This window comes from Oncorhynchus mykiss, chromosome 16 (genome assembly GCF_013265735.2).
Source record: "Oncorhynchus mykiss isolate Arlee chromosome 16, USDA_OmykA_1.1, whole genome shotgun sequence".
NCBI classification, from domain to species: Eukaryota; Metazoa; Chordata; class Actinopteri; order Salmoniformes; family Salmonidae; genus Oncorhynchus; species Oncorhynchus mykiss.
The window spans coordinates 7195568-7209378 of record NC_048580.1 but is presented as its reverse complement, the minus strand read 5'-3'; the positions used below and the strand labels follow the sequence as shown (position 1 = coordinate 7209378).

Below are 13811 nucleotides of genomic sequence, written 5' to 3'. Positions count from 1 at the left end.
TGGGCCAATTGAGCGCCGCCCTATGGAACTCCCAATCACGGCCGGATGTGATACAGCCTGGATTCGAACCAAGGCGTCTGTAGTGACGCCTCTAGCACTGAGATGCAGTGCCTTAGACCGCTGAACCAGGGTCTGTAGTGACGCCTCTAGCACTGAGATGCAGTGCCTTAGACCGCTGAACCAGGGTCTGTAGTGATGCCTCTAGCACTGAGATGCAGTGCCTTCGAGCGCTGAACCAGGGTCTGTAGTGACCCCTCTAGCACTGAGATGCAGTGCCTTAGACCGCTGAACCAGGGTCTGTAGTGACCCCTCTAGCACTGAGATGCAGTGCCTTAGACCAATGAACCAGAGTCTGTAGTGACCCCTCTAGCACTGAGATGCAGTGCCTTTGACCGCTGCGCCACTCAGGGGCCCATGAAGCAGGCTGAGAGAACGCCAAGAGGGAGCAAAGCTGTCATCAAGGCAAAGGGCGGCTACTTTGAAGAATCTCAAATATATTTTTATTTATTTAATACTTTTTTGGTTACTACATGATTCCATGTGTGTTATTTCATAGTTTTGATGTCTTCACTGTTATTCTAAAATGTAGAAAATAGTAAAAAATAAATAAAAAACCTGGAATGAGTAGGTGTGTCCAAACTTTTTTACTGTATATACACAGAGTTTTCCAAACATTAGGAACACACCTTTCTAACATTGAGTTGACCCCGCCCCTTTTTGTCCTCAATACGTCAAGGCACGCACTCTACAAGATGTCGAAAGCGTTCCACAGGGATGCATGTTGACTCCCAATACTTCCCAGAGTTGTCAATTTGACTAGATGTCTTTTGGATGGTGGACCATTTTTGATACACACGGGAAACGGTTGAGCGTGAAAAACCAAGCAGCGTTGCATTTCTTCACACAAACTGGAGCGCCTGGCACTTACTACCATACCCCTGTTCAAAGGCACTTAAATCTTTTGTCTTGCCCATTCACCCTCTGAATGGCTCACATACACAATCCATGTCAACTGTTTCAAGGCTTAAAAAATCCTTCTTTAACCTGCCTCCTCCCGTTCATCTACACTGATTGTAGTACACCATTTTCGGGGACCACTTTTGTCTCGTGAGCGTTACTTTCAGAACTACTGGCTAGAAAGTATACAAAAGTATACAAAAGTAGTTTTAAATACATGCCAAATGTCTTTGAAACACCCTAAATACTATTTGAACCCAGGTCTGGTACTATATATAAGTCACCCTAAATACTATTTGAACCCAGGTCTGGTACTATATATAAGTCACCCTAAATACTATTTGAACCCAGGTCTGGTACTATATATAAGTCACCCTAAATACTATTTGAACCCAGGTCTGGTACTATATATAAGTCACCCTAAATAGTATATGAACCCAGGTCTGGTACTGTCTATAAGTCACCCTAAATAGTATATGAACCCAGGTCTGGTACTATATATAAGTCACCCTAAATACTATTTGAATCCAGGTCTGGTACTATATATAAGTCACCCTAAATACTATTTGAACCCAGGTCTGGTACTATATATAAGTCACCCTAAATACTATTTGAATCCAGGTCTGGTACTATATATAAGTCACCCTAAATACTATTTGAACCCAGGTCTGGTACTATATACAAGTCACCCTAAATAGTATATGAACCCAGGTCTGGTACTGTCTGTAAGTCACCCTAAATAGTGTATGAATCCAGGTCTGGTCACTTCTGCATTAGCTTGCTTGAAACAAGGCAGTGACGTAGGGCCTAAGCCTGATTATGACATAGCGTGACATAGACCAAAGCCTGAATGTTAGTGACTTCCGACATAGACCAAAGCCGGACTGTGCAAATGAGCCAGAGCAGAAAGAGAGAGGTGTGTGTGTGTGTGTGTGTGTGTGTGTGTGTGTGTGTGTGTGTGTGTGTGTGTGTGTGTGTGTGTGTGTGTGTGTGTGTGTGTGTGTGCAGAGCCTCTGGTCTGAAATCTGTCACAAACGCAGCAGAACTGCTCATTGGTGTAAATTCCACCCATTTAAGACACAACAGGCTGGTTTGTTACAATGTGAGGCAGAATTCCTCAGATAGTCATTCAGACGATCTACGTTCTATTATCACTAACGGCAGAACAAACAAAGGAATGGCAAATCAGACCGGCTGCACAGCCTATGTAACACTTCCACATCTGGAGAGAAAGGTGACAGAGCTAGAGAGGTGTTTGTCAGACCCTGTGACATCCTGAGAATCAGTCTGTATCGTCCAAGCGGTCTACAAACTTATTAGCCTACAACCTAGTGCGACCCTCAATGGAAAGACGAGACACTTACGAACACAATGGTGTTCTCCGTTTTGCTCTATGGCCCCCTCAAGTGTCAGGAAACTCGTGTCTCCGTAGCATTCAAACCTTTCCGGGCTAGACTCTAATATGACCCCCCCCCCCCCCCCTCTGCGCAACGGTGACTCTCACGAACATGTACTGTGCATGTTTTGCTCTAGGATACTCACAGGCCTCACAAAACTTGTCTGAAGCTCCGCCAGTACCAGTTGAAAAAATGTATGGAAGTACAGTATATATGGGGACAGTTTAATGCCAAAAATGTGGGGGGGAAAAAATAAGACAAAAAAGATTTCAAAATAAAAATTCCCAATCGTTCTTATATCTCTAAGATATAGGAGAGACACTTCAGAACAAACTTCCTTTTGATATTTTTTGGGGGGGATTATCTGTTGTTCCATGCGTTTGAATGGGCTAATAGCAGGAAGGCATTCAAGGGGTCTTAAAATAAAAAATGAGCTAAATGATCCTTGGTATGACCTTCTTAAAACAATTCCAAATAGCTTAGTACCTTCTTAAAACAATTCCATATAGCTTTGTAGAACCCCCCTCCCCTGGCTTAGACAGGGCTTAGACTCTGATTGGTTAAATGAAATATTGGGTAAAAAGGCGAACTCGTCGCCATCATTCATTGAATCAGATGCCTCTCATCACAAAACCCACTGATATTGCCAACTACTTCAATTATTTTTTCATTGGCAAGATTAGCTAACTTAGGCATGACATGATAACAACAAAATCCAAACCTACAAGACAAGAATTGTAATTTATATTCAGTAAAGTGCATGTGAACGAGGTGAAAAACAATTTGTGCTGTCTATCAACAATGACAAGCCACTTGTTACGTATACGCCGGGAGTCAGGAAGCAGGTGCAGAAGGTGAGTTTAAGAATGAATAAATGCAGATAAACAAAACATAAGACGTGTGCAGAATGTGCATTAAAACAATACTACCTAATGACTAATGGCTACTGAGGGCTAAATAAAGGGGGAGTAATCAAGGAAATAATGATGTCCAAGTGTACGTAGTGATGGTGAACAGGTGTACGTAGTGATGGTGAACAGGTGTGCGTAATGCTGGTGAACAGGTGTGTGTAATGATGGTGAACAGGTGTAAGTAGTGATGGTGAACAGGTGTGCGTAATGATGGTGAACAGGTGTGCGTAATGATGGTGAACAGGTGTGCGTAATGATGGTGAACAGGTGTGCGTAATGATGGTGAACAGGTGTGCGTAATGATGGTGAACAGGCGTGCGCAATGATGGTGAACAGGTGTGCGTAATGATGGGGAACAGGTGTGCGTAATGGTGGTGAACAGGTGTGCGTAATGATGGTGAACAGGTGTGCGTAATGATGGTGAACAGGTGTACGTAATGACATTTGACAGGGCCGGTGGTTAGTAGACCGGCGACGTCGAGCACCGGAGGGAAGGAGGAGGAGTAGGCATGACACCACTCCTATTAGCCACCTCTTCAAACTAAGCCTACAGGGAAAGTGTGTGCCGTCAGGCCTGGAGGGAAGCAAAAGTAATTCCACTACCTAAGAACAGCAAAGCACCCTTTACTGGCTCAAACAGCCAACCAATCAGCGTGTTACCAACATTTTTGGACAAAATTGTGCTTGTCCAGATACAATGCTATTTCACAATAAACAAATTAAAAAACTGACTTTCAGCACGCTTATAGTGAAGGGTATTCAACATGTACTGTGCTTTACACAAATTACTGATGATTGGCTGAGAGAAGATTGTAAGAGTACTGTTTTGTTAGAATTCAGTGCAACTTTTGACATTAACAATCAAAATCTGCTGCTGGACAAACATTTGTGCAATGGCTTTACAGCCCATGTTATATTGTGGAATGAGAGTTACCTGTCTTAACAGAACACAGAGGGTGTTCTTTAATGGAAGCCTCTCCAACATAATCCAGGTAGAGTCAGGCATTCCCCAGGGCAGCTATCTAGGCCCCTTTCTTCTTTAAAATCTTAACTAAATGTCATGCCACTGACACTGACTAAAGCCTGTGTGTCTATGTATGCTGATGACTCAACACGACACACATCAGCTACCACAGCAATTGAAATCACTGCAAACCCTTAACAAAGAGCTGCAGTCAGTTTCAGAATGGTGTCAAGAAATAAGCTAGTACTAAATATTTAAAAAACTAAAACCACTGTGTTTGGGACAAATTGTTAACTAAACCCTAAACCTCAACTAAATCTTGTAATGAATGATGTGGCAATTGAGCAAGTTGAGGAGACTAAACTACTTGGAGTAACCCTGGATTGTAAACTGTCATGGTCAAACATACAGATGCAACGGTAGCTAAGATAGGGAGAGGTCTGGCCGTAAAAAAGTGCTGCTCTGTTTTCTTGACACTGCTATCAACAAAACAAGCCCTACAGGCCCTAGTTTTGTCGTACCTGGACTACTGTCCAGTCACATGGTCAAGTGCCACAAAGAGGGACCTAGGCAAATTGCAATTGGCCCAGAACAGAGCAGCACAGTTTACCCTTCAATGTACACAGAGAGCTAACATTAATAATATGCATGTCAATCTCTCCTAGCTCAAAGTAGAGGAGAGATTGACTTCATCACTACTATTGACATATTGAAAGCTGTCTGTTTAAACTGCTAGCACACAGCTCAGACACTCATGAATAACCCACAAGACATGTCACCAGAGGTCTCTTCACAGTCCCCAAGGCCAGAACAGACTACGGGAAACACATAGTGCTACATAGGGCCTTGACAACATGGAACTCCACTCCACATCATGTAACTCAGTCAAGCAGTACAATCAGATTTAAAGAAAAATATCAAACTAGACCTTATTTTTTATTTATTTTTTTATTTTACCTTTATTTAACCAGGCAAGTCAGTTAAGAACAAATTCTTATTTTCAATGACGGCCTGGGAACTGCCTGTTCAGGGGCAGAACGACAGATTTGTACCTTGTCAGCTCGGGGGTTTGAACTCGCAACCTTCCGGTTACTAGTCCAACGCTCTAACCACTAGGCTACCCTGCCGCTACCCTACTAGGCTACCCTATGTAACAGCGTGGACTGTGGAGACACACACACACTTTACACACAGGTACCTATGGATTTTGTATTGTAGATGTAGTGTGTAATAATGTGTTGTGAAGTGTAATGTTTTCACTGTTTTAACTGTATGTAAATTGACTGCACACACACACGCACGTACACACGTACACACACACACACACACACACTTTACACACGCACACGCACACACACACTGTGTTCCCTCCAGTCCAGACGTGCTAAGGTATTTTAAGCAGCGAAGAGCAAGGGGATACATGGGATTAGACTATTAGAATTTAACTTTCCCTTTTCTCAGAACAACACAACGCTAACTTGGCTACTTCCCTGGTGTTACATACATACTAGAGGTCGACCGATTATGATTTTTCAACGCCGATACCGATTATTGGAGGACCAAAAAAAGCCAATACCGATTAATCGGACGATTTTTTAAATGTATTTGTAATGACAATTACAACAATACTGCATGAACGCTTATTTGAACTCAATAAACTAAATAAAATCAATTTAGCCTCAAATAAATAATGAAACATGTTCAATTTGGTTGAAATAATGCAAAAACAACGTGTTGGAGAAGAAAGTAAAAGTGCAATATGTGCCATGTAAGAAAGATAACGTTTAAGTTCCTTGCTCAGAACATGAGAACATATGAAAGCTGGTGGTTCCTTTTAACATGAGTCTTCAATATTCCCTGGTAAGACATTTTAGGTTGCAGTTATTATAGGAATTATAGGACTATTTCTCTCTATACCATTTGTATTTCATATACCTTTAACTATTGGATGTTCTTATAGGCACTTTAGTATTGCCAGTGTAACAGTATAGCTTCCGTCCCTCTCCTACCTGGGCTCGAACCAGGAACACATCGACAACCCTCGAAGCAGCTTTACCCATGCAGAGCAAGGGGAACAACTACTCCAAGTCTCAGAGCGAGTGACGTTTGAAAGAGCAGCAACCCTAACCCTAACCCTATTAGCACACACCCTGCTAACTAGCTAGCCATTTCACATCGGTTACACCAGCCTAATCTCGGGAGTTGATAGGCTTGAAGTCATAAACAGCGCAATGCTTGAAGCATTGCGAAGAGCTGCTGGCAAATGCACGAAAGTGCTGTTTGAATGAATGCTTACGAGCCTGCTGGTGCCTACCATCGCTCAGTCAGACTGCTCTATCAAATCATAGACTTAATTATAACATAATAACACACAGAAATACGAGCCTTTGGTCATTAAAAGGGTCGAATCCGGAAACTATCATTTCGAAAACAAAACGTTTATTCTTTCAGTGAAATACGGAACCGTTCCATATTTTATCTAACGGGTGGCATCCATTAGTCTAAATATTGCTGTTACATTGTACAACCTTCAATGTTATGTTATAATTATGTACAATTCTGGTAAATTAATGACGCCCTTTGTTAGGAATAAATGGACTTCACACAGTTCGCAACGAGCCAGGCGGCCCAAACTGCTGCATATACCCTGACAGCTCGCACGGAACACAAGAGAAGTGACACAATTTCCCAAGTTATAAGAAATTCATGTTAGCAGGCAATATTAACTAAATATGCAAGTTTAAAAATATATACTTGTGTATTGATTTTAAAGAAAGGCATTGATGTTTATGGTTAGGTACATTGGTGCAACGACAGTGCTTTTTTCGCAAATGCGCTTGTTAGGCACCGCATCCATTATATGCAACCGCAGGACACGCTAGATAAACTAGTAATATCATCAACCATGTGTAGTTAACTAGTGATTATGTTAAGATTGATTATTTTTTATAAGATAAGTTAAATGCTAGCTAGCAACTTACCTTGGCTTCTTGCAGCCCTCGCGTAACAGGTAGTCAGCCTGCCACGCAGGCTCCTCGTGGAGTGCAATGTAAGGCAGGTGGTTAGAGCGTTGGACTAGTAACTGGAAGATTGCAAAAACAAATCCCCGAGCTGACAAGGTAAAAATCTGTCGTTCTGCCCCCTGAACAAGGCACTTAACCCACCGTTCCTAGGCCGTCATTGAAAATAAGAATTTGTTCTTAACTGACTTGCCTAGTTAAATAAAAGGTGTAAATTAAAATAAATAAATAAATAATTAAATAAAGTAAAATAAAAATGGGAAAATCGGTGTCCAAAAATACCGATTAACGATTGTTATGAAAACTTGAAATCGTCCCTAATTAATTGGCCGACCTCTAATACATACATACATACATACATTACTCTTTGTCATACGGACAGCATCAATCCCATTCGAAAGACGTGGCAACGCATGCAACTAGGCCTGTTTTCAAAATAAAGGTTTACATCTGTTAATGAAAGAGAGCTGTTTTTTAGGATGTATAGAATTATGTGGAATACTAGTTTAGCCAGAGGAGGTGAGGTCAGTCTCATTTCAAGACGTGGCAACGCATGCAACTAGGCCTGTTTTCAAAATAAAGGTTTACATCTGTTAATGAAAGAGAGCTGTTTTTTAGGATGTATAGAATTATGTGGAATACTAGTTTAGCCAGAGGAGGTGAGGTCAGTCTCATTCCAAGACGTGGCAACGCATGCAACTAGGCCTGTTTTCAAAATAAAGGTCTGTTTATAAAAATGCTCTGGCCGTATGTAGCCCACACTGGTCAAATAAATGCAGGTTGAGTGAGGTAAGGATTTAGGCCTACAGGAAAGGAGATTGGGAGTGTTTAGGATTATAGAGTTACTAAGTTTAGGCCTCAGGTCAACTGTCTAGCGTTTGGTTGCTTCAGAAGTAACACATCTTCTGTGTCAGAAGTAACACATCTTCTGTGTCAGAAATAATGCGGCTGGTTGTGTCAGAAATAACGAGGCTGGTTGTGTCAGAAATAACACGGCTGGTTGTGTACGAAATAACGAGGCTGGTTGTGTCAGAAGTAACACCTCTTCTGTGTCAGAATTGTTTTAATTTTTAATTTTACCTTTATTTAAGTTAAGAACAAATTCTTATTTTCAATGACGGCCTAGGAACAGTGGGTTAACTGCCTGTTCAGGGACAGAACAACAGATTTTTACCTTGTCAGCTCGGGGATTTAATCTAGCAACCTTTCAGTTACTAGTCCAACACTCTAACCACTAGGCTACGCGGTTGGTTGTGTCAGAAATAACATGGCTGGTTGTTTTGTTTTTCCTCTCATCAATAAACAAGTTGTGTTAATTAAGCTCATATCTTAATATGCCGCTTAAAATGTAAATGAAGCCTCTCAGAGGGTAGAGTTATGGAGAGGGGGACAGAGAAAGAGGCAGCTGGAGAGAGAGCGAGAGAGGGATTGATAGAGCGAGAGAGCGATCGAGACAGAGAAAGAGAGAGAGCCACCGACTGTGTTTTCTCATCAATAATGTATGTTTCATTCAGAATCAATTAGCACACAGCACAAAACACACATTTTTTTCATGATTAACAATCTGGCAACACTGTTGGTTCAGCTGATGGATCTCTACAGCAAACAACGCCTAGCTAATTAGAAGAGATACCTGTCTGGATAAAGGGAACCCATAGGGAGAGGATGTGTGTCTGGTCTAACTCTCCTTGTTATTTCTATTCCGGTCCAAACAAGCAGGAGTCGTGTCGTCCAAATCACAATCAGGCCTTCAAAACGAACGCCAAAATAATCTCCCGTTTTGACCGTATCTCATAATAGTATTGTATATTACACATGCCAATTATAAGATAATATTGTAAGTAGATGCAGGGCCAACTTCCATATATAATTGGCACCATTAACACTCACCACCTGGCCTGACGCCCGACATACATCAAAGGTCTGTGCAGTACACACGGGAAATGTATTTACACAGATGATATGTTAGACTAACTAATGCAGAGAGCATGTATATTGATTAGACTGATTTTCAAGCACTTCTTTGGGGGGGGGGGGGGTTGGAGGTTGAAACTAAGTCTGCGATTACACAGGCAGCCCAATTCTGATATTATGTCCAAATATTGGCAAAAAAAAAAAACTCTGATCTGTTTGGTAAAAAGACCAGTTAGTTGAAGATGATCAGAGTTGGGCTGCCTGTCGGTCGTGGGTTAGTGGGTTCGATTCCCGCCGGGGTCGCCACACTAAAATGTATGCATGGACTACTGTTGGATCAAAGCGTTTTGGTGAGACTATTTTGGTTTCAGCGTCTGCTAAATAGCACCATTCTTTCTTTACTATAATGACTCATTTGATTACAACTAACCTGCTTGATTTGTTTTAACAGAATAGTTACCATTTGCCATCTTTGAGGTTATTATTTTGGCCCTCTTGTCTCAATGAACTGTCTGTAGCAGCACCAGTCAGAACATGATTCCTGGCTGCTACCACATGAATGGAAGAGAGCTAGAGAAACACCATGTGGACGGATTACGTGCTAATCTGAAAATAATAATCTAAATATCAGCAGGCTAAATACTCTCACTAGCTAATCCTCTCGTGTGTGTGTGTGTGTGTGTGTGTGTGTGTGTGTGTGTGTGTGTGTGTGTGTGTGGGGGGGGGTGTTTAGGGCAGGGTGTCAAACTATACTCCTGAAGAAAGGTTGTAAACCAGCTGACTTTCCTCCTTCCATTGGATGCTTCTGTCAGAGTTGGTGGATGGTGTGGATTTGGTAGGGTTTGGGTGGGTGGTCAAGAGGGAATTGGTATGTATTAAGAATAAACTGCCTGAGTGTAAAGTCCAAGTCTGAGGCACAGAGGTGAGAAGGCCTACACGAGGCACCGTGACTGTAAAAGCTAGCTCTATATGGTATATACTGGCTTATGTTTGGCCAGACTGTGAAAAAGTTGAGATGCAGGATTGATTGATCGATTGATTGCCCGTTGGACTGTTTGATACCTTTTAGGCAGGAGGTCTTCAAAGCTCATTGAAAAAAAAAAATCACATTTCCAAGAACGGGTGGTGTATACACCTTTCATTGGGCTACCTGGACTCAAGAGATCTGCGTTTACACCCGGAAGCTCAATTCTGATCTTTTGCCCAATTAGTGGCTAAAGATCTGATCTGATTGGTCAAAATATCAATTAAGTGACTGAAGAGCTGATCTGATGGACCAATTAAGTGGCAAAATGTCAGAATTAGGCTGCCCGTGTAAATGCAACCTTAGCTCCTTGTTCTAGAACCCATTCAATGCACAGTTATCATACTATAGCCAAGATTTGTCCAGAGGTGCATGTTTCATTAGCTCACCTGGACTCATGAGATCATATAGGCCTGTTCACAATTGTATTAGCTCCTTGTGCTAAGAAGCAATGCAACAGTTATGCTAATAAATCCTGTGTGAGTGGGCAGACATGCACTGACAGGCACCACACAGGGAGCGTCTCCAGGCAGCCAGGCAGGATGAATCATGACTTGTGCTGGTAATTAGCCACGTCTTTTATCTCTTAGTTCAGTGCTACCCGGCTAGCGCTCAGTCGATATGTATGTATGTGGGTGGTGCTCGATTGCTAGGCAGCATACGGTCCCTATATCAGCTCATTCACACTTAAGCAAGTGCCGCCGTCCTCCTTGCACCCCACCTCAGTCACTCACAACCCAGAGTAGCCTAGCCGTGTAGCCCCCATCGATGTGGTAGCCTGTTGGCTAGCCTAAAATGATCTACACTATATATGCAAAAGTATGAGGACACCCTTTCAAATTAGTGGATTCGGCTATTTCAGCCACGCCCGTTGCTGACAGGTGTATAAAATCGAGCACACAGCCATGCAATCTCCATAGACAAACGTTGGCCACAGAATGGGCTTACTGCAGAGCTCAGTGACTTTCAATGTGGCAACAAGTCAGTTCATCAAACTCTGCCCTACTAGAGCTGCTCCGGTCAACTGTAAGGGCTGTTATTGTGAAGTGGAAACATCTAGGAGCAACAACGGCTCAGCCACGAAGTGGTAGGCCACACATGCTCACAGAATGGGACCACTGAGTACTGAAGCGCGTAGAGCGTAAAAATCCCCTGTCCTCGGTTGCAACACTCACTACTGAGTTCCAAACTGCCTCTGGAAGCAACGTCAGCATAAGAACTGTTTGTCTGGAGCATCATGAAATGGGTTTCCATGGCCGAGCGGCCGCAAACAAGCCTAAGATCACCATACGCAATGCCAAGCGTCGGCTGGAGTAGCATAAAAGCTCGCCAGCAATGGACTCTGGAGCAGTGGAAACGTGTTCTCTGGAGTGGTGAATCACACTTCACCATCTGGAGTCCGACAGATGAATCTGGGTTTGACGGATGCCAGGAGAACGCTACCTGTCCTAATGCATAGTGCCAACTGTAAAGTTTTATGGAGGAGGAAAAATGGTCTGTGGCTGTTTTTCATGGTTCGGGCCCCTTAGATCCAGTGAAGGGAAATCTTAACGTTACAGCATACAATGACATTCTAGATGATTCTGTGCTTCCAACTTTGTGGCAACAGTTTGAGGAAAGCCCTTTCCTGTTTCAGTATGACAATGTCACTGTGCACAAAGCAAGGTCCATACAGAAAGGGTTTGTTGAGATCTGTGTAGAAGAACTTGACTGGCCTGCACAGAGCCCTGACCTCAACCCCATCAAACACCTTTGGGATGAATTTGAACAGAGACTGCGAGCCAGGCCTTATCGCCCAACATCAGTGCCCGACCTCACTAATGCTCGAGGCTGAATGGAAGCAAGTCCCCTCAGCAATGTTCCAACATCTAGTGGAAAGCCTTCCCAGAAGAGTGGAGACTGTTATAGCAGCAAAGGGGGGGGGACCAACAACATATTAATGCCCATGGTTTTGGAATGAGATGTTGGACGAGCAGGTGTCCATGTTGTGCTGCTGCCATGTTGTTGTCATGTTGTGTTGCTACCGTGCTGTGTTGTCGTGTGTTACTGCCATGTTATGCTGTTGTTTTAGGTCTCTCTTTTTGTCGTGTTGTCTCTCTTGTCAAGATGTGTCTTTCGTCCTATATTTTTATTTTTCATCCCAGCCCCCGTTCCCGGAGGAGGCCTTTTCCCTTTTGGTAGGCCGTCATTGTAAATAAGAATGTGTTTCTTAGTTAAATAAAGGTTAAATAAAGTTGCTAGAGCGCGACAGTAGCTGCCTTGTAATCTTGATCAGAACTAAGTCACACTGTAGCGAGACGAAATGAAAGGGGGTTATTGAGTGTTGCAACACCAAGGCTACATGCTTCGGTCTTTTCTCATCCCCTCTCCTTGATTTGTTTATGTCTAGTCCTGCCTGCTAAATGCAACGTACACACCATGTAATCTTATTTATAAAGCAGATTACAGCAAATTAGGGTAGGCTACAGATCGGTCAAGATAGCCACTCACTCACGGTCAGGGGAAACAACATGAAAGCAGAACATGTAAATCTCCTAGTGTCGCACAACATGGTTTTTTCCCCCAACATGTTATGATAGAGAGTGTTGACTTGTATCTACTTTAGGATAACAACATATCGCAGGATTTACAGCGTAGACAGGGTTACGACTGGGAAGGGCATATCTCGGCCATAGCACTGCCCAATAAACAGAGGCGAAATTGGCACAGAAAGCGTTTCCTCTTCCCTTGCGAGGGAGGGCGGTATGGTTTCGTCTCACTCTGCGACACATATAACACGGTAATAACACAACAAACTGTCAAAAACCCGTAGACTATAGTCCCTCTACCTGCAGACATTTGACCATATTTACTGTGGCGTTTCTCTGTCGTTTGGTGGGTAACAATAAGAGTCGCGGCCGTTTGCTTACCATTTTGCCGGTTGGATGATGAAATAGGTTGACCCGGAGATGTGAACGAAAAGAAAAAATAACTATATAAACTGGGGGTCTCGCTATTACAAAACACGGCGCTCGTGATATTCAGGTTGTTGTTTACTTTTTTAACCAGATCCTCTTTTACAGTTGGTTTCACCGCAGTGGCACAGGGAAACCCGCAGGGCGGGTCAGTAACGAGGAGGAGGGACAAGGTAGGTGTGGAGGGGGGTGAGAGGAGCCAGCATGCAGCCTGCATTTCTAAATAAAAGTCCATATGTTTTAAAGGGAAAGTTCAACATCACTTATTTGTTTCCTTACTTTAGAGCAGTATATGGACAAGGAAAGACTGCAATTCATGCTTTGGGTCTAGCCACTGCCAGTCTTCCAATGTAGCCTACCCCAAATAGAAAAAGAGAGTGGGTTCTGCCAATGTTCAAGGGCACAATGGAAGGACAGCTCGCATGCACACTCCTCTCCCTTCAGTGCTATGTGAAACAGATCACTTTTATTTTGAAGATCTCAGCACATCCTCAACGCCATGTTGTGGATTAATGTTGCGTTCACAACACGTGGGAAACTCGTAAACTCGTAAAATACTAGATTTACAGTACATCCGGGGAACTCAGGTCTATTTTTTTCTCATCCAATGTCTGTTTGCACAATTGCACCACTCAGTGGTGGAAACTGTGCAGTGCATGCAGGAATATCC

At 42.9% G+C, this 13811-nt stretch overlaps 1 protein-coding gene across 1 annotated transcript in view; it reads right to left on the bottom strand.

The window, feature by feature from the left end:
* Positions 1-13320, bottom strand: part of LOC110491294 (calcineurin subunit B type 1) — a 38325-nt gene extending 25005 nt beyond the window's left edge. Inside the window, exon 1 of the mRNA XM_036946069.1 lies at positions 13097-13320. Within this exon, the coding sequence (XP_036801964.1) occupies positions 13097-13099 (3 nt within the window). The 5' untranslated portion in view covers positions 13100-13320. The remainder of the gene's footprint in view (positions 1-13096) is intronic.
* Between the last annotated feature and the right edge of the window lie 491 nt (positions 13321-13811).